The 22110-nt window shown below is 42.1% G+C and overlaps 1 protein-coding gene across 2 annotated transcripts in view; it reads left to right on the top strand.

Moving 5' to 3' along the window:
• Positions 1–5591: 5591 nt before the first annotated feature.
• COL6A6 (collagen type VI alpha 6 chain) overlaps positions 5592–22110 on the top strand; it is a gene marked incomplete at its 5' end in the record, with an annotated part of 98503 nt that continues 81984 nt past the window's right edge. For both annotated transcript variants that reach the window (XM_081105477.1, XM_081105478.1), the window contains 7 exons: positions 5592–5658; positions 8090–8686; positions 10474–11094; positions 12217–12777; positions 13778–14335; positions 17544–18119; positions 21269–21838. In XM_081105477.1, coding sequence (XP_080961603.1) covers positions 5592–5658; positions 8090–8686; positions 10474–11094; positions 12217–12777; positions 13778–14335; positions 17544–18119; positions 21269–21838 — 3550 coding nt within the window. The remainder of the gene's footprint in view (positions 5659–8089; positions 8687–10473; positions 11095–12216; positions 12778–13777; positions 14336–17543; positions 18120–21268; positions 21839–22110) is intronic.

The raw sequence follows: 22110 nt of genomic DNA, 5'->3' as shown, positions 1-22110 counted from the left end.
CTCTTGCTAGGTTCTGTCTCTAGGTTCTGAGGCCAGTTTCTGTCCAGGATCTTTTGCCATGTTCTCTCCAGCGAAGTTCTTCTGTCTCTAGAGAACGTTCTGTGTAGGTTCTGTGCCTAGGTTCTGTCTCTCTCTGTGTCTCTTGCTGTCTTGTTACATCTGTATTTATACCAGTTGACTCAATCCTATCAATCTCTATTACAAAGGTTAGGGCGTTTCTTATCTCCATTCCAGGGAGTAAAGATTATGTAGCTTAAGCATGATTGTTCATAGTTAAAGTGATTAATTACCCACCTGGCGCTTAGTTAAGAGGTTTTATTCCCTCCCTAACTTCAGGGGAAAATCCCTACCTGGGGAAACAACCTTTCTCAGAGACCTTGGTTAAAACACATAGTGCCAAGAAGGTGAGCAAACATATTAAGAACAGTATGCCATATATGCCAGGTCCCTTGAAACAGCAAGCATGGACCGGCTCCCGGCAGGTTTGCATATCAAGATTACACTGGCCCCATAAAACTGAAATGGCTAATTTTCATCTATTTCTAGTCTCTGATGTAATTCATAAAAGATTCAGATGATCTACTTCTTGAAAGTTTGGTGGAATTTTCCAAGAAAACCATCTAGGCCTGGAGCTTTCTTTCTGTGATTATTTTAAACTGTTGCTTTAAATTTTAACTTATAAAAAGTACTTACCTTATCTACTGTTATATCTCCTTTTTCGTTCATACAATTATCTATTTGTGTCCTTTCTCAATCCCTTTTTGATCAGTTTATTGTGAGGTTGGTGTTTTAAAACTTAATTTTCTTTATCTTTGTTTTTTAGTTTGCTAATCGGCTCACATTTTTTAGCATTCTAGCATCTCTCTATTTCTTTTGGATTGATTCTGTACTTTTTCTAATTTCTAAGTTGGGCATTAATTCCTAGTGGGTTTGACTTGGAATTTTAGTCCCTTAAGTTCATGTAGTTGGGTCTGGGAGGATTCCATCAAATATTTTGACCAAAGAGGTTTAAGAGTCAAGACATGCTCTTTCTTTGGCTATTGTTCATCCCTCCAGGTGGTGTCTGAGGGGCACCTTCCTTTATTGGACCATTTCAAAACATTTCAATATGCTTTTGGCTTAATTATTAATATATTTTTCTCTTCTAGTACTGTCTGTTAGGCAAAGAACTGTTCATATGTGGCACTGTTAAAATTGAGAGAAAATATCATCCCTGTGCTACAGATGAAGAACCTATGGAAGTGAGGTGGTGGTGTCTAAAATCATACAACATTTTCAGAAAGGAGTGACAGCCAGCCCATGAGACTATACCCTGCGCTCTTTCCACCGAACCAAGCACACACTTCTCCACACAACAGAGTGTCATTTTTTAAAAATATATTTTATTAATTTTTTACAGAGCGGAAGGGAGAGGGAGAGAGAGTTAGAAACATCGTTGAGAGAGAAACATCTATCAGCTGCCTCCTGCACACCCCCTACTGGGATGTACCCGCAACCAAGGCACATGCCCTTGACCAGAATCGAACCTGGGATCCTTCAGTCCCCAGGCCGACGCTCTATCCACTGAGCCAAACCGGTTAGGGCAAGAGTGTTCATTTTATAACCTGGCAAGGTCACCTGCATGACCTTATTCAATATGATCAACGTATACGGCCCCTAGAAAATGCCACTGGGGAAAGCGTGTGTTGTTTGGCTCACCATCATTGACTCTGTTTATTTGTTCCTATTGTGCGCCACATATTCAGCCTGCAGCATTTAAAGATGAGCTAACATCTTACCTTGAACATTTGTCTTGCTGCCTTTTGACTTCTGAGAAGTCGAAATGGGTCAAGGAAGGGAAATAGTGAGAGATCGGAGGTTAAATAAGCAAACAACCGTTTGCTTGAACTGTGTGGCCCAGAGCCAGTGCAGTTTCTTCCAGTGCAACAGCTGACAATATTCTTGTTTCTGAAGAAAAACAAAATTAGTATTTAGAAATGATGTATCCTGCATGCTCATTTCAAAGGAAAGAAACGATAATTATCTTAATTCTGCTGAAGTTTCTTTTGTATTTTTCTGGGCTCTAAATATTGTATCGAAAACATGTGTTAGCTCATGAATTGGCTTCTATGAAGCAGAGGTCTCCTTGAGACCCCCGGTTTTTGATAACCTCAAGAGAGGTATTGCACAAGCTCTAAATATTCTGATTTGAAGCCAAGGGTTGTTGGTTGGCTGTGTTGCTTTTGCAGCTGTAGTTTAAATTAGAAACATCCTACCTTCTCAACAGAAAGTTTACAGGGATCCAAATTGTGGGGTGTTTTTTTTTTGTTTTTGTTTTGTTAACCTCATCCAAGGATATTTTTTCCATGGATTTTTAGAGAGAGCAGAGGGAGGGAGGGAAGTGGGGAGAGAGAGAAAAACAATTGATATGAGAGAGACATTGATTTGTTGTCTCTGACTGGGGTTGGGGATTGAACCTGCAATCTAGGTACATGTCCTTGACTGGGAATCGAGCCCACGAACATTCGGTCTACTGGCTGATGCTCTAACCATTTACCTAAACGGGCTATGGCGAGATCCAGATTTTTAAAAAGGCTTTTTTTTTTTCTCCTCAGAAATATTTTTATTATTCATGATTATAGTAGTAGACAGAAGAACCTAATGTATATTGAATACTATTACTAGTATGTGCCATGCAGTGGGCTTGGTGTGTTTTGTTTTTTTTTTAATTCTCACAACTATATGAAGGAAGTGTTTCCTTTATTTCTCATTTTATAAAAAGGCTTTTTATAGCATAAAACTTCCAAAAGAGGTGTATTACCTTTATCTTACTTGATTTAGAATAAATGCAGTACAACAAACGAATTTAAAGAGACTTATACCTTTGAGAGTTTTTACATAATGAGAAGCAATCAATCTCATCGTTGTTACATTAAAATGGAGCGTACCATGAATTGAAATTTTATGTTGCTATTTTATGTAAATTTCTCCATTCTCCCCTCATGTCTTTGAATATTTTTAAAATTTATTTTAAATATTGAGATATCTTAAAAATGTAATGATGTAAATCCTGCTCAGGTCTAGTGGTAAAACAACATACAGATTATAGGCAATTCATCTCTGGTTTGATGTGGTAACAATTAAACCAAGACTCCCAAGCTGAACTTGGAGGTTCAGTCCCACCACTGGTCCCAGCACACACACAAAGCAGGGCGCAAAAGCACCTCAAGATAACCTTTCACTAGGCGTCCACAATGTTGAGTAGCCTTACAGCACACTAGATTGCGGATTCCATTAAAATAGTACAAGGGGATTGTGTTACTAAATGCTGTCCCAAAGAGCTCACCTCTTAATGTACCATGTACAACTTCTGATGTGCTGACCGTCTGCATGGGGAGGTTCCTAGATGCTACATGCTGCTTTGGGAGTGTTTTGGCCTCACCTAATGCTCACTTTTCTACCCAGGTTTTAACTTGCACTCAGTACTCCTTTCCTCCCATCTTTGTCATTTACCCTGTGGTCTGTTCCTGAAGCCTTTTTTTTTTCCTTCTTTCTCCTAACTCTTAAAGATCGCACTTATTTATAAAGCTCATCATATAAGCAGAAAAAGAAGTGGCTAACACGAAGCCCTGGTTCTGAAAAGGAAAAGTAAGAAGGCATGAAAAGAAATACCAGTATTTCCTGATACTTCTTTTTTCTTTCTTTTTAAAAATCTTTATTGTTGAAAGTATTTAGAAAAAAGACACAGTACAAAGAAACTTGAGGATACTTTTTCTGTTCACAATACTGAGTCTAGGATGCAGAGTCACTGAGTTTGAAAGGGCAGATTTTAGAGTCAGACAGAGGTGGCCTGTAGTCTCAACTGTGGCCCATTTTATCAATGTGACCTTGGGTCAGTTACTCTCCATGAGTCTCTGTTTCCTTATCCGTAAAATTGGAGCAATAATGTCACCTGCCTCTAGGTTTGTCATCGATATCAAACAGGAGAACACATGTGACGCTGTTAGCACAGGGCATGGCACAGCAAAGCTCAGCAAAGGTAGAATTTGTTATTATTGTATACACAGTAGTAGAAACTTTGCAGATGGTATGACTTGGTTTTTCCTTGGGGCGATCCACTTTGGGACTAAAACTCCTCTAAAATGATAGGGTTGGCCCTAACTGGTTTGGCTCAGTGGATGGAGCGTCAGCCTGCGGACTCAAGGGTCCCAGGTTCGATTCCGGTCTGGGGCATGTACCTTGGTTGCGGGCACATCCCCAGTGGGGAGTGTGCAGGAGGCAGCTGATCAATGTTTCTCTCTCATCGATGTTTCTAACTCTCTATCCCTCTCCCTTCTTCTCTGTAAAAATCAATAAAATATTTTAAAATAAAATAAAATAAAATGATAAGGTTGAACTAAAAAAAAAACAAAAAAACCAACCACTTACAAGTCTTCCAGCTCACTGATTACCTCTGGAAAAGGATTGATAAATTGACTTACAGCCTGAAAAGTTGATCTCATCTAGGTTTCTGATAAAGGAGTAGAACAGAGTCCCAGATTCCAGAATGTCAGAGGGATGATGAAGTAGGTGAGAAAATAGGGATGGAATTTCTCATGGCAAAAGTTCCTTTTCTGAAGGGGGTGAAATATTAAGCACCAGGAGCCTGCCAGACAAGGAGTGAGGCAGCCATATAGACCCTCGCAAATCCACGTGTGGGTGAAAATAAAGCAAGAAACAGACACTGGTTTTTAATATGGATCAATTAATTTTTCCACTCAATGGATGAATGAGTGTTCTGAATGAACCCAACACTTAAAATATTTATTTTCAATATCTTTAATATCCTGTTTCATTTCATAAAATGAATAACTGAAGGTGACTAGTCAGAATTGGAAACATCTTACCTTGGGCAGTTGTAGGCAGTTGGAAGCAAAATAGTACAAACTGAGTCATTCTGAGCAGCAAGCTATCGTATGGGATGTGGAGGGTCACTACTTACCTTTTGTCTTCTTTCATTTTTAAGGATGAAGAGAAATTGTTACTTTTCTAATTATTTATGTGGGAAAAAGGAAGAAAAAATTAATTGGCCACATGTAAAGACATTTACTGCTCAAATATAAAATACACCTACGTGTTCGTGATGGAGCAGTTACAAAGTCAGGCCTTAGACTGTCCCAATCATGAACTCTGAATTGTCTTGGCAATGAGTAGACCCGATAATACTAGGGGATAAAAAAAAAGACAAATAGGAGCACGTATTATTGTTGAAACTATAATGCTTCTGGCTACCTCTACTGACAGTCTAAAATCTTGTGTTTGTGCAGGTCTGGGGACCAGGAGAAACCTGTGATTCTGTAAATGGTGGACGTTCGCTTTTCTCTAAGGCACTTCGCAGATCAGAAGGTCAGGAGGAAACTGCAAATGTTCCTTATCCCTTGTTGCACCCAATTTATCACATAATTTTGTGTATTCTTATATGTGTGGGTGAAAATAAAGCAAGTTTCGATCCAGTTTAAACGATTTAATCTGATATGTGTGGGTCTTGTTTTCCAAATAATATCCAGAACATTCTTCGATGTTTTCCTTTCCGCCCTTTCAGATTTCAAGTTGGAGATTTTTCAGCTCATAATATGAAAATGTTGCTGATTTTGTTCCTCGTAATAATTTGCTCCCATGATTCTGTGAACCAAGATTCTGGTAAGGAAAGAACTGGAAAGAATTCTTTAACTCATTTTGGAAAATACATGATTTTGACTTCCTTAAAAGTTGAGTTTCGTTTCACTGTGTCTTGATTTTGATACTTGGAAGGGTGGGGTGGTAGCTCAGTTTCTTTTTGAAGCTCATTTGTCTCTGGAATTTATTCATTGTTAACGATAGATACAAGAGCTGCTATTTTGTCCTCAATTTCAACCCCATTTAGGTCTTCTGGGAGGTTGCATAAAATCCTGTCTCTTACTATTAGGTTCAGGCCTGGAAATCTTGGACTGTCTCTTCCTAATTCATTTGTGCCAAAACATTCTCTTGGTTGCTCATACAGCTTTTGCTCCAGTATAAACAATTTAATCTGATATTGTAAAGAAAATGCTTTTATTCTGAAGAGAAAGCACCATAGCTGGCTGGCTGTCAGCAATCTATGTCCAGTGGACTTGAACTCAAAATACTGACCTGCCCTTCTCTGCCTCTACCTCTTCTTAAATAACGAGTTGGCACACTGGTCACCTCATGTTCAGGGCCATCTGTGTTAGTTTGCCCAGCTTTCTCAAGAGCTCTGACCTTGGTAGTAAGTTTTCTGAAGAGATAAAGTAAGACTCTGCCCTGCAAGCATCTTCCTTTGATGTCTCACTGGGCCTGATATTAGGCTTTTTAAAGAAAAAGCTGAATCTAGCTCATGTGCCAGTTGTCTACATTTCCTTTCTCCACACACAAGAAGTGATGGTTTATCCATGAATAGGAAGGTCGCTTTGGTTACAAATCAAGTCATCCTGGGCAGGGCTTGCCAACAGTCCTTGTAGGGGTTCCAGCCTTCTCTTGGAGGAAGATATTAATGTATCCTCTCTTTATTCTCCCCCTAAAATGTTAAGTGGCTAAGTGATCATCAAAGGAAACTCAAAGTGGTTGAAATTAGGTTATTTAGAAGACAAGAAAGAATGGCTTTATCCACTATGCCTCAGTGAGACTGCTATGAAGAGAATGAAATAAACCTAGGGGTGCCAAAGCTGGTTTCCTACCAGTTGTAGATAGGAAAAGATGGATTTTATTTTAATTTGATTATAATGTATCTCGTAATCATATCAGATAACCAGCATCTGAGAGTGAGGAGGGGACCTTCGATATTTTCTTATTGAATCTTCTCATTTTAAAGGTGAGGAAACAGGCCCAAGTATATTGAATGGCTTGACAGAGCTGTGAGAGTTAGCTGGTAACAAAGTCAGGACTTCTGTTACTTGTTCATTTGCATCATACCTTCTTAAATATACACCATCCGGACGCACACAGACATTTCCCTTCCTTCCCTGGATAAGAAATAGATCCTAACGTGCTGAGAACTCTGAATTCAAACCAGCAGATCACCAATACACAGCATTTTGTGCTTGAACCCAGTGATTCTCTAGCATATAAAAGTAGAATTCTACATACCCAGCATTGAATGAAGCATTAAAAGTTCAACTAAGTATTATATTCCTCTATAAAAATTATATTTTTATAGAAACTAAAACCATAATCATCTTCCTAGCTTAAGGTATACAGATTTCTATCACATTTACACATGTAAGAATAAACTTATCAATTATAATGCTCACTCATATAGTTTATAAAAAAATTGTAAGTAATCTTTTTTTTTTTAAATATATTTTATTGACTTTTTACTGAGAGGAAGGGAGAAGGATTGAGAGTTAGAAACATGAGAGAGAAACATCGATCAGCTGCTTCCTGCACACCCCCTACTGGGGATGTGCCTGAAACCAAGGTACATGCCCTTGACCAGAATAGAACCTGGGACCTCTCAATCCACAGGCCAATGCTCTATCCACTGAGCCAAACCGGTTAGGGCTGTAAGTAATCTTAAAGTAGATTAAGGCAATCTCATATTTTTATGATTTTTAGGTACTTTTTAAACTTCATCAATTTGACACTGGCAAACAAAACTAATATTTTTATAAGTTAATCACTCACTTTGTTGCAGTGCTTCAATGGGAATCACAATAAAAGCTTATCTTTCATATTTCTCTAGTCAAACAAATTTGAAGCAGTTTAGTTCTCAATTAAAATTTTTATCCTCTTGATATAGACTGAGGTCAAATTCTGAAAGCAAAAATTTAAAAAGGTATAAGGGGAAATTACCTACTACCAGTATAAAAACACAGGAGTTTTTACTCTAAACTTACCCATTTCTAATGAACCTATTCCTTGCAAAAGTGATGTTTAATTTTGCAATTGGCCCTAGAAACAAGTATTTTTTCTAGAGAAGATGTGTAATGTCAGGCTATTATTTTCAGTTCCTTGGGAAGGTATTAAAAATACAGATAAAACAGGAAAGTACGTTTTCCCCCCAAATGGTTGGCATTAAGCATGGCAGTACCTTTTTAAAGTTTATGCTTTGTTGATTTGGTTCTGTGTGGGTTTGCAGGCCCTGAGTATGCAGATGTGGTGTTTCTGGTGGACAGCTCTGATCACCTGGGAACTAAGTCCTTCCCTCTGGTGAAAACATTCATCAACAAAGTGATCACCAGTCTCCCCATAGAAGCCAGCAAATACCGCGTGGCCCTGGCCCAGTACAGTGACAAGCTCCACAGTGAATTCCAGCTGAACACCTTCAAGAGCAGGAACCCCATGTTGAACCACCTCAAGAAGAACTTCGTGTTCAAGGGCGGTGCCCTGCGGATCGGGAACGCTCTCCGGGAGGCTCACAGGACCTATTTCTCTGGACCTGCAAACGGCAGAGACAAGAAGCTGTTCCCTCCGGTTCTGGTGGTCCTGGCTTCGGCCGAGTCCGAGGATGACGTGGAAGAGGCTTCCAAGGCTCTTCGGGAAGACGGAGTGAGGATCATCTCGGTGGGGCTGCAGAAAGCCTCTGAGGAGAACCTGAAGGCCATGGCCACGGCTCAGTTCCATGTCAACCTTCGGACCGTCAGAGACCTCAGCACGTTTTCCCAGAACATGACGCAGATCATCAAGGAAGCGACTCAGTACAAGGCGGGAGCAGTGGATGATGTTCTTATGGAAGGTGGGCTTAGAGTGCACTCATAGAAATGATGATAAAATGCTTTTGAGAAATCAACATGGAGAGACGGTTGAGGTTCCATGGACATCCCTTTCCCCAAAAGCTGGGCTGTATTTTTAGCTGTTAAATATCGGTGTGTTCCAAAGGGCCCATTGATTGTGGCCATTTTATTTTATTTTTTTAAAATATATTTTTACTAGAGGCCCGGTGCATGAGATTTGTGTACTCGAAGGGTGGGTGGCGGGGGTCAGGGGGGCAGATCTCCTCAGCCCGGCCTGTGCCCTCTCACAGTTTGAGAGCTCTTGGGGGATGTCCAACTGATGACTTGGCAGTTGGACATCTTTAGTGCTGCCTCAGAGGCAGGAGAGGCTCCCGCCACCGCTGCTGCACTCATCAGCCATGAGCCCGGCTTCTGGCTGAGCGGTGCTCCCCCTGTGGGAGCACATTGACCACCAGGGGGCAGCTCTTGTATTGAGTGTCTGCCCCCTGATGGTCAGTGCACGTCATAGCAACCATTTGTTCTGCCATTTGGTTGATTTGCATATTACTCTTTTATTATATAGGATTGATTTCACAGAGGAAAGGAGAGAGGGAGGGAGAGATAGAAACATCAATAATGAGAGAGAATCATTGATCGACTGCCTCCTGCGTGCCCCACACTGGATGTCATGCCCCAATCTGGGCATGTGCCCTGACCAGGAATTGAACTGTGAACTCCTGATTCATAGGTTGACACTCAACCATTGAGCCATGCCTGCTGGGCTGGTTGTGGACATTTTAAATCCACTGAACCCCACAATTCTTGGTGTTCCTTGATACTCTTTAACCATGTGAAGGGTTTGTTTGAAAGATAAGTTTTTTCCTAGAGAAATCCTTGACCACAGAATGTTAGAGCTGGAAATAGCTTTAATTAAGTTGCCCAAACCCCCTGTTCCGTAGCCATCCTTAGAGTTGGTGACATGACCTGGGCCAGGGCAGAATGCAGTTTGAAGTCAGAGCTAAGTCAGGTCTCTCGATTCCCACACCCTGGTCATTTCAGCCCCACACTGCCTCCCTTCCTGCTTCTCTGTCTGAATTAGCTGCCCTGTGTTCTGCTCCACCTCCCGCCTGCTGTCCCAGGGACCTTGTACTGTTCTATTAACAATGGCCAAGAGCTTATGAACATCGTTCAAGTGAGGGACAGGGGAGAGCCAGTGAGAAACAATTTGCTCCAAGTGTACAAGCAACAGAGCAAACTCCCATTATTTCTAGTTACATCAGTTGGAATGACATGACATATAAAATTATCTGATGTTAATAGAGAATGCTTTTCTTGTGGTAATCTATGAAAAGATGAATCCTATTATGAGTATCTTTCCCAAATAAAATAATGGCAAAAGTATCATTGACATCTCAGTATTATCCCTTAGGAATATTTGGACTATGCTGATTTCAACAGCGATGATGCTTAATGATTTTAATACGATAATAGTAGCTGCTGTTCATTGAATGACTCTTAGGTCCCAGGCCACAGGTTAAACACCTTATCTCATTTAATTTCCATAACAACTCTATGAGGTAACTATTACTACTATCTCCAATTTATAGAGGAGGACATTGAAGCTGGGAGTTTAGCTGAGATCCAATATTTGAACCCAGGACCCTCTGATATGAGCTGCCTAATAATTTCATATGCCTCCTTGTTTTTTTAAGTGCATAATCCAGCTCTGTAGATGTTCTCCATGCCTCCGAATGCCGAGCAGAGAAGCTGACCCACTAAAATTGTGCTCCTTCCATCCCTGCCCACACAGTTTGCCAAGGCCCCTCCGTGGCCGACGTGGTGTTCCTGTTGGATGTGTCCGTCAATGGCAGCCAGGACAACTTGGACTACCTTAAAGAGTTCCTAGAAGAAAGTGTATCTGCTCTCGACATAAAGGAAAACTGCATGAGGGTTAGCCTCGTGGCCTACAGCAATGAGACGCAGGTGCTCAATTCACTGAGCAGAGGCATCAACAAGTCGGAGGTTCTCCAGTCTATACAGGGCCTCTCTCCCCAGGCTGGGAAGGCCTACACTGGGGCCGCCATCAGACAGATCAGGAAGGAGGTCTTCAGTGCACTGAGAGGCAGTCGCAAGAACCAGGGGGTGCCCCAGATCGCCGTGCTGGTGACCCACCGGCCGTCGGAAGACAACGTGACCAAGGCAGCCCTGAACCTCCGGCGCCAGGGCGTGGCCATCTTCACGATGGGCGTGGAGGGGGCCAGCGACAGCCAGCTGGAAAGGATAGCATCGCACCCTGCCGAGCTGTATGTCTCCAAACTGAAGACCTTCTCCGACCTGGCCGCTCACAACCAGACGTTTCTGAAGAAGCTGCGGAAGCAAATAACGCACACAGTCTCTGTCTTCTCAGAGCGCACCGAAACCCTCAAATCCGGTAAAGTGTTTTGCTGAGGGAGGTATCATTCCATCCTTTTCTCTCTTCTTGCCTTTTAGGTATTCTGTGTACAAAAGCGATCGGTGGGGTAATAAGTGGGGAGTGAGCATAAGTTCCTAATTTCTTACTTGACCTTGATCACATGGAACGTATTGGGGAAAATAAAAGCTATTGAGGTGTTGGAATGGGTCAAAAGGGTTTTCCTTTCTACCTCCGGTTTTGTGCAGCTTTAATTGGATTCTTTGTTACTTACAAACACCCCAGAATACCATCCTTTGCTGTTTATTCTCTCTTCACTTTCCCCCCCTCTCCTTCGCCTCTTGTGTCCCCCTGCTCTTTTCTTTGTTCCTTTTTTCTTTTTGTAACTTTTCTCTCTTTTCTCCTCTCCCCTCATCCTCAAATTCCAACTTAGAGAATGAACAGGAAGCATGATTTGGATTGAGGACATTGTAATTAATTTGTTGTGAAGTACTAGTCTAGTACCCATGAGTTTAGAGAAACAGATAATGTATTTTGTATATTTTATGCATACACACATGTGTGCTCTATAAATATTTTGTATGTGTATATACACACATAAGTATGTGTACATTCTTCAACAAATATTTATAGCATGTTTATTATAAAATTGCCCTTGTCCTACACAAATAAGGCCACTGGCAATACCCCTAGTTTTGTTAAATGACAAGGAGTGAGTAAGGAGTAAATTATTTATTCAAGTTCTCAAGAAATAGAGCTCATATGTCCACTATGTTCAGTTAGAGACCTTCTCCATTTCACAACACACCGCTTGACTTTTTGCGAAGCCATTATTCACTAATGAGAGAAGTGGCTTGTGAAAAGCATGTTTGGTTTTCTTTCTTATCTTTTGCTGTATCCCAGTTTGCCTTGATTCATGGCAGGGGATGATCAAAATAGTCACAAACTGTCAAAAGAAACTCATTCAGCCCCGCCGATGCTAAGAGTCCCCTGTGCTAAGCTAGCAGAGCGTGTCTTTTACACCTGGAAGCTGTTCCCATTTGTCCATCTGAAGATGCTCATATTTGTTGTTCTTACTCTCCGCTCCCATTTCTTCCTCACACGCGCCCCCCTGCCACACTCAGCCTGTCGGTTCCCCCTTAGGTTGTGTGGACACTGAAGAAGCAGACATCTATCTGCTCATCGATGGCTCCGGGAGCACCCAGGCCACAGACTTCCAAGAAATGAAGACCTTCCTGTCAGAGGTCGTAAAGATGTTCAACATCGCTCCCCAGAAGGTGCGGGTCGGGGCCGTCCAGTACGCCGACAGCTGGGACTTGGAATTTGAGATCAATAAATACTCAAACAAGCAGGATTTGGGGAAGGCCATCGAGAACATCCGGCAGCTGGGTGGGAGCACGAACACGGGCGCAGCCCTGAACTTCACGCTGGGGCTGTTGCAGAAGGCAAAGAAGCAGCGAGGAGGCCGAGTGCCGTGCCACCTTGTGGTCCTGACAAATGGCGCGTCCCAGGATAGCATCCTGGAGCCTGCCAACAGGCTGCGAGAGGAGCTCATCCGTGTTTATGCCATCGGGGTCAAGGAGGCCAACCAAACACAGCTGCGGGAAATTGCAGGCGAGGAAAAGAGGGTGTACTACGTGAATGACTTTGACGCTTTGAAAGACATAAGAAACCAAGTTGTTCAAGAAATCTGTACGGAAGAAGGTAGGAGAAGGGCGACTTTCCCTTTGGACCCGGGCTCACAGATGGCCCTCCTGCAATATTTGACATTGCAGGTTTGCAGAAACAGCATGAATTTCCGGGTTGTGTGGCTGTGCTTGTTTCCAGAACAAAACTGAGGGCCCTCTAGAGCAGTGATGGCGAACCTTTTGAGCTTGGCATGTCAGCATTTTGAAAGACCCTAACTTAACTCTGGTGCCGTGTCACATATAGAAGTTTTTTGATATTTGCAACCATAGTAAAACAAAGACTTATATTTTTGATATTTATTTTATATATTTAAATGCCATTTAACAAAGAAAAATCAACCAAAAAAATGAGTTCACATGTCACCTCTGACACGCGTGTCATAGGTTCACCATCACTGCACTAGAGTGTGGTTCTAATTCATATCTGAGGCATAAAGTATTTGGTCGAGTTCTCCCTTATTAGTACTAATTAGCCTCTTCCCACAAACCCCTGCTAACATAGATATATGCTTAGATACTGCATTTGTAAATGACCAAATGATTTATTTGAAGGAATATTTTGGGTTTATTTAAATTTAACAAAAGTTTTATGGACTCTTTTAGAGCTCTATCAGTAGTTTTCAACCAGGGGAATTTTGCCTTCTTTGGGGACATTTGGTAATGTCTAGAGACATTTCTGGTTGCCATAACTAAGGGAGTGCTACTGGCATCTAACGGGTAGAAGTCAGGGATACTGAAAAACATCCCTCAGTATCCTACAATGCATAGACTACCCTCCACAGTAAAACTTATCCGGCCCAAAATGTCAGTCGTCCTGAGGCTGAGAAACTGAGTAATACACTAAATCAAATCATTAAATAACAAATGGACTGGTCACTTTATGGCCTCCAGTGCTTTATTTACTTGCTAACTAACCATCCTTACCAAGCACACATTTAGCTTCAATATAGAATTTTTTTTTTCCTGTTCACTCTTAATCTTTTTACATGATAAACATTTCACTTTCTCCCATGCAGCCTGCAAAGAGATGAAAGCTGACATCATGTTTCTGGTGGACAGTTCTGGCAGCATAGGACTTGACAACTTCATCAAAATGAAAACATTTATGAAAAGCCTGGTGAGCAAATCTCAGATTGGGGCAGATCGGGTGCAAGTCGGCGTAGTCCAGTTCAGTGACATCAATAAGGAGGAGTTTCAACTCAACAAATACATCTCGCAAAGTGAAATTTCAGATGCCATCGACCGCATGCCTCACATTGGACAAACCACGATGACTGGTAGCGCCCTGACCTTTGTGTCTCAGTACTTCAGCCCCGCCAAGGGCGCCCGGCCCAAGGTCAGGAAGTTCCTCATCCTCATCACGGATGGTGAAGCTCATGACATAGTCAAGGACCCCGCGGTAGCACTGCGGCAAGAAGGCATCATTATCTACTCGGTGGGGGTGTTTGGCTCCAATGTCACCCAGCTGGAGGAGATCAGCGGGAGACCAGACATGGTGTTTTATGTTGAGAATTTTGACATTCTGCAGCACATTGAAGATGATCTTGTTTTTGGAATATGCAGCCCCCGGGAAGGTAGGCCTGGGCATTCCTGCCAGGGAGATTATCCAAACACCACGTGTCCATGTTAGTCGTTATTTCTACTAATTGAACACTGTAAACTTTTTGTTGGATTGAAATGGTTACCCCAATGGCTTTAGACCAGCGGTTCTCAACCTGTGGGTCGAGACTCCTTTGGCGGTCGAACAACACTTTCACAGGGGTCGCCTAAGACCATCCTGCATATCAGATATTCATATTACAATTCATAACAGTAGCAACATAACAGTTATGAAGTAGCAACGAAAATAATTTTATGGTTGGGTCACCACATGAGGAACTGTATTTAAAGGGCCAGAGGTTGAGAACCACTGCTTTAGACCTACATAGGCAATGTGACTTTCTTCAACAGAACTGTTGAGTTAAAGAATCAGTAAGGAACAATTTGGGTCCACCTAGATCCTCTCCCATTTGTAGACAAATAGCAGCAGGATGATGAGGCCTCCATTGAAGAAAAGTGGTAACATCCTGGGTCAGGTTCCCCGGATTCTTGTGGAAGTGGTTTTTTGAGGAGGTGTTTTCAGAAGGGAAGTAAGGAAAGCAGGATAGGGCATGGGTTGGAGCTAAGCAAGAGGGTGGTCTTAGCTGGAGTCTCGCTTCAGCCTGATCTCCTGGGAAACTAGAGCCTGAATTACACTACAGTCTGTTTCACCTTGAGCTGAAGGGCCCAGCCTGAGTCCTTGGGCTGTGTGTCGGCTGCCACAGCAGACCATAGAGGGGCATACCCCCTGCTGGGCAAGGTTGCTTCCCTTTGACCTAATGTCTACTATATGTCAGTTATTTTACAGTTTTTAAAATCCATTACTTATATAAAATGAGATGACATTTGTAAAAACACTGATATTTTTTAAATCCAATAAAGGAGGACTCTAGTAGGGGAACTTGAGCAATGGATGCTTCAAAGGAAATAAATAGTAGAGTCCCAGTCCTCCTCTCATGAAATGAGGGATGAAAGTGGTAAAACAAAAGCCCTACAAATATAAGAAACTTATTTATACTGTGACTCGAGGGGCTTGATGACAGAAGCATTCTGAAAAAAAAAAATCTCTATGATTGTCTCAGTGGAATTTTGAGGGAAGGGAGAAACCTTGTACTGTTACTCAAATAATAGTTTTGTTCAGTTCTTACTAGAAGGTTGATTGTGGTCTGTTATTTGTGGTAAATGAGATACACCTAGTTTGTATTTCCTGGTAATTATGCTGGGAGCAAATCTGAACTCTTTGAAGGAGCACCCCAAGTAAACTAACCCCAAGTAAAAATCCACGCAAGCTCCCCAGGGCAGCTGAAGGTCAGAAGGACATCGTTTCCTCTTTGGTGAAACCATCCCAAAAGAAAAAAAACTCATGTTTTTCCTTCCTATGTTGGGAAAAACCCAGTTCTTCCCTACTGTTTCACTCCTGTTGTCTTCTTTACTAGTCACATGGCACACTTCACTTCCGATACTTCTGGTCACCCAGTGTGTGGAGGTTTTTCCCATATCAACAAGAAATTCTCAGATACCAGCAGGGTGTCCAAGAATTCAACTCAAGTCAAACACTGTCTACCTGGAGGTAGCATCAGGTCCCACAGATTGAGGGCTCACTCCCATAAGATTGCCCCACGCCCCACTTCAGATACCAGTCACAAGCCCAGGTTATCACCTGTGCTTCTGACCAACCTGCTCTATAGATGGGAGGTTTAAAAACTATCTTCTCGGGTTCAATTAACTTATTAGAGTGGCTCATAGAACCCAGGAAAACACGTTCACCAGTTTATTAAAGGCGATGATAAAGGATCCCGATGAAAATCCAGGATGAAGACATGCATAGGGCAAGTTATGAGGAAAGGAGTGCAGAACTTCCAAGTATATATAGCGTATTCTATGCCATTGCCAAGCGCCTCACTTTCCCAGAATCTTCATGTGTTCATCAAACAGCTCTCTGAACCCCGTACTTTTGGGATGATCCCTCATGAACTCCATTTTCAGCCCTTCTCCCTTCTCAGGAAAATAGGAATGAGGCTGAAAATTCCATGCTTGCTCTTCCTGGTGACTCGCCCTCACCCAGGAGCCATTCTTTCCAGGAGACAACAGGAAAGAAACACATAGTAGGGGCCCATCCAGAGTCATCTCATTAGAACAAAGGACACCCCTGTCGCCCAGGAAATTACAAGGGTTTTGCGAGTTCTGTGTCAGGATCTGAGACAGAGACCAATATATATTTCCTGTTACCTCACATAGCCTTTCTTGAAGTCATTGGGGGTAAATATATTGGCCCCAGGGCTTTCAACAGCCCTACCACTTAGTGAGCAAGTGGCTGGCAAGAGAAGGAAATGTGGTGAACCTCTGTTGGAGGGGTGGGGGAATCCTTTCTCATAACTCCGTTTCTCTAGAATGGATGAGTTCACATTTGGAACATACCCCTGAATGCCTGCAGACATGGAGTTACATAAGGACTAAATCATTAAACATCTTACAATCCCACTTCTCCAGAATGAATGAGTTGGAGTGTAGACCTCTGCACTTTTACATAGAATATGCTCCATAGATGTGGCTTAAGTATTAATTGGGTCTTTCCTGCTTTACTTTCCATGGCATTGACCCAAGGAAAAAAAAGTTAATGGGAGCATCACCGCAGTTGGGCCAAGTGTGACATGGGCTTATTTCTATGATGAGGCCCAATAATGAAACTAGATAGTGTTTCCAGAATGTCAAAAAAGAGGGAAAATGAAACCCTGAAAAGTCAGCTGTCCTATAACCATGAAAAACTATACAGTGTTGCCAAATTCATTTTTTCTTTGGCCATTTCCCCAAGGCTTATCTTGGGAATACAATTTCATAAACCCTATGGCTAAAACAGACAAATCCGTGTAAATGAAAGCACGTGTTGAAAGAACCATTTATACAGGAAAATTTCCACAGAATTGTAAATTTTTTTCTAGTCCAAGAGCATGTCCCCCTCTCAACCTTTACAGAAGCCTTTACTTTACGTTAGCCTTGTCCTAAAAACTCCCCGAGTTGAATTTTACAATGTACTGCCAACACAAATATATATGTATTGTGTATGTTATCTAAGGAATGGACATGCTAATGCACAGCTTGATCCAATGGAGAGGAGATATTGGCAATAAAATAGCAGGCGAGGGGTGGTGAGTCTCCCATGATGTCCAAAGCTAACCTCATGGTTTTCCTTTCTCCTCCTCCTAGAATGCAAGCGAATTGAAGTTTTAGACGTTGTGTTTGTAATTGACAGCTCTGGCAGCATTAACTATGATGAATATGGTATCATGAAGGATTTCATGATAAACTTGGTGAAAAAAGCTGATGTTGGCAAGAATCAGGTTCGGTTTGGGGCTATGAAGTATTCTGATAACCCAGAAGTGCTATTTTATCTGGATGAACTTGACACAAAGTTGGAGGTGATTTCAGCGCTCCAGAACGACCAGCCCATAGGGGGCAGCACGTACACCGCTAAGGCACTAGGCTTCTCAGACCACATGTTCACCGAAGCCCGTGGCAGCCGTGTGCAACGAGGGGTCCCCCAGGTCCTCATCGTGATCACTGATGGGGAGTCCCATGATACAAAAGATCTCAGTGCCACGGCCAAGGCCTTGCGGGACAAAGGCATTCTTGTCCTGGCCGTGGGGATCAAGGGTGCTAACCCCGTGGAGCTGCTTGCCATGGCAGGATCAGAGGACAAGTACTTCTTCGTGGAGACTTTTGGAGGCCTGAAGGGGATATATTCAGAGGTGTCAGCCAGTGTGTGTAACTCCTCACAAGTAGGTAAGGTTTGCCAATTAAGTTTTTCTTCATTATCAGCAGAGGTCCAAATGACGGAGAAAGCAATAGCCCTCAAGAGTACGTTCTGCAAACAGGAGAGGAGCACTAATCGCGTTATAAGACATCTCATTTGGCCTCCTCCCTAAAGAGGAATACATTCTACAACATCACTACTCCCTTCTGTCTAAACCAGTGATGGTGAACCTATGACACGCGTGTCAAAGGTGACACGTGAACTCATTTTTTTGGTTGATTTTTCTTTGTTAAATGGCATTTAAATATATAAATATCAAAAATATACATCTTTGTTTTACTATGGTTGCAAATGTCAAAAAATTTCTATATGTGCCACCAGAGTTAAGTTAGGGTTTTTCAAAATGCTGACATGCCGAGCTCAAAAGGTTTGCCATCACTGGTCTAAACTCTTCTCATGATGGGGAATTCACAATTTTTTGAATAAGCTTTATTGATTGGGGCACAAATTAGTTTCCATGTCATTTCCATCCATTCGTTCTTCTTCCTGCTTTTTACACAAGAAATCAAATTTCATACCTTCCTAACAACTAGTGATCATTGCCTGGAGTCAATAATGAACATTCTATTCCGGCCTCAGATGTTGCCCCAGCAGAGTACAGTAGGACTTCCTTTGCCCTGCATGTTGTTTCTATTCTGGCATCTGGCGATTGCATTGCCACTTTCATGTCTATGTGTCTGTGGTGTCTGTCTGTCTGTCTGTATGTATGTAATTCATTCTGTCATTCAGCTGTCCTTTTACACCATTTCAAAGGGAGATCATGATCTATTTAAATTCCTTGTCTTTATTAAGAGTATTGTACTAAAAATACTGACTACTTTTTATTAGATAAATTGCTATTAATCTAGGATTCCAACATCTTGATACAGTTCTTTTTAAAAATTAACTTCACTGGTTTTCATAGGTATTGTCTCCTAAGAATGAAACTATCTTTTTCTTTCACAAAACTAGCAAAGTCTTTCTGCGTCTTACTGAAAACTAGGACAAATCTCTTATCTTCTAGGTGGCCATTGCCTAAGATTCAATCTGTTCTTTTCTGTAGAAAAGAACATTGCATTTTTATTTTTTAAATACTTTTTGTTAATCCTCACCCAAGGATATTTTTTCCATTGGTTTTTAGAGAGAGTGGAAGGGAGGGAGAGGGAGAGAGATGAAGAGAAATACACTGCTTCCCTGCTGGGGCCAGGAAGCAAACCCACAACCCAGGCACGTGCCCTGAGGAATCAAACCCATGACCCTTTGGTGCATAGGCCAATGCTCTGATCACTGACCCACAGCAGCCAGAGTGACATTGCTTTTTTACTTTTATTTTTTAAAATGTATTGATTTTAGAGAGGAAGGGAGAGGGGGAGAAAGATAGAAACATCAATGATGACTGGGGGATAGGGGAGGCTGGGGGACTGTCAAGGGCGGGGGGAAAAAAAGGACACATATGTAATACCCTTTGTAATACTTTAAGCAATAAAAATAAATAAATAAATAAAATACATAAAAGACCAAAAAAAAAAAAGAAAGAAACATCAATGATGAGAGAGAATCATTGATTGGCTGCCTCCTGCATGCCCCACACTGGGGATCGAGCCTGCAACCCGGGCATGTGCCCTGACTGGGAATCGAACTGTGACCTCCTGGTTCATAGGTCAATGCTCAACCAATGAGCTACACCAGCCAGCCTGACATTGCATTTTTAAACAGAAAGTTCTTCCTTGGGCAGGAAAAAGTACTTTATTTCCTTTATTTGAATCTAAAACCAAGAAATTTATTAAGTTAACCAATTCCTGAAGGATCTATTTATCATATTTCTTTTTATCTCTTTTTGCATATCTCAGCTGTGGGATTCTCAGACACCTTTTGTTTTCCACAAAGCTAACATGAGACTTAAGTGAGTTAGGTCCAGGATGAGATCTCTGGGGAATTCAGGGAAATGTTAATGCTTACCAGAAGGCTAAGGGATACACATGAGTATGTGCCAAGCATAACTCATTCACTGGCAATCATCTTTCATATTCTTTTTGTTTTGTATTTTCTGTGTTAATACCAAGGAAGCGTACTATGCTATACTGAATTGTTTGCTCAAAAATAGTATTCTCAAGTAGATATTTTTGCCTATATGCATCAAAAAGGGGCTGATAAAGAGGAAAACTTCTGAGACATAGATCAGAAGGCATGACTTTAAAACTTCAATTTGTCTTAATACACCAGAAAAGTACTCATTGGCTCAACTGGCCAGGGAGGCTGAGTCAGTACTACAAACCATCTGTCTCTTTGGGTGAAGTTCTGAATCGATGTGTGCTATGTTTTCTTTTCTTTCTTTTTTTTTTTAATATATTTTATTGATTTTTTACAGAGAGGAAGGGAGAGAGAGAGTTAGAAACATCAATGAGAGAGAAACATCGATCAGCTGCCTCCTGCACATCTCCTACTGGGGATGTGCCCGCAACCCAGGTACATGCGCTTGACCGGAATCGAACCTGGGACCTTTCAGTCCGCAGGCCGACGCTCTATCCACTGAGCCAAACCGGTTTCAGCTGCTATCTGTTTTCTTGATGTGCTACTGTCCCCGGGTTTTCCAGAAGGGTTAAGGCTAGATCACAGGTGAGAGCAAGTTCTTTGTAGCAATCCTCCTCCTCCAGCATCTTGGAAAAGAAAATGGTGTGAGACCAAATGGAAAAGCAAAGAGAAGTATTAAAAAAAAAATGTGAGTTGTTCCCCCCTAGTACCACCTTTGGAACTGATGGGTTTTATTTCTTCTCCAATTAATGTGACCACTGAGTGGCCTACGATAAGAAACCACTTTCAGAAATACCATTTCTATATAACTGCAAACATTTAACTCAGCGGTTCTCAACCTGTGGGTCATGACCCCTTTGGCGGTCGAATGACCCTTTCACAGGGTTCGCCTAAAACCATCCTGCATATCAGATATTTACATTACGATTTATAACAGTAGCAACATTACAGCTAATGAAGTAGCAACAAAAATAATTTTATGGTTGGGTCACAACATGAGGAACTGTATTTAAAGGGCCAAAAGGTTGAGAACCACTGAAATCAGGCTGGGTGAAAGAACGAAGTACAATCTAATTTTTGGTGCTGTTCCTTTTCCTCTCCTTTATAGATTGTGAAATTGAAAAAGTAGATCTTGTTTTCCTCATGGATGGTTCGAATAGCATTCATGAAGATGACTTCAAGAAGATGAAGGCCTTCTTGGCATCGATCGTTCAAGATTTTGATGTCAGAGCCAACAGAGTGCGCATAGGAGCAGCTCAGTTTAGCCATACCTATCGGTCAGAGTTTCCACTGGGAACATTCGTAGGGAAAAAGGAGATATCACTTCAGATTGAAAACATCCAGCAGATCTTTGGATACACACACATCGGCGCTGCACTCCAGATGGTGGGGCAATTCTTCCGGCCAGACATGGGCAGCCGGATCAATACCGGTACCCCACAGGTGTTGCTGGTCCTCACAGATGGCCAATCCCAAGACGAGGTGGCTCAGGCCGCTGAAGACCTGAGACACAAAGGCATCGACATCTACAGCGTGGGCATCGGGAATGTGGATGACCAGCAGCTCATTCAGATCACCGGGACTGCAAGTAAGAAACTGACGGTTGACAACTTCGATGAACTGCAGAAGGTCAAGAAAAGGATCATTCGCAACATCTGTACCGTGGGAGGTGACAGCAGTAAGTATTCAGATGTGCCCCTCGTGTCTATCCCGCCCCTGTGTTCACTGACATTTTCCTCAAGCTCTGTTTACGGCTGGTGGAGGAATTTGGATTCCTGCCTCTGGATTTCAAGTGGAACATTTCACAGTTAGCAGGTATTTTCTTGTGACTTGTAGATTGAGAAACAGGGCATCCGAGAGAGTTGTCTGTTCTCCCCGTTGCCTCCTGGGAGAGCATGCCCTCTTTGTAAACGTGAATCCTTCGATTTCAGACGCTGTGATGAAAAAGCC

Source organism: Myotis nattereri, assembly GCF_964212035.1.
Source record: "Myotis nattereri genome assembly, chromosome: 14".
Lineage (NCBI taxonomy): Eukaryota > Metazoa > Chordata > Mammalia > Chiroptera > Vespertilionidae > Myotis > Myotis nattereri.
The sequence above is the reverse complement of the archived record's forward strand: the minus strand, read 5'-3'. Positions and strand labels throughout refer to the sequence as shown.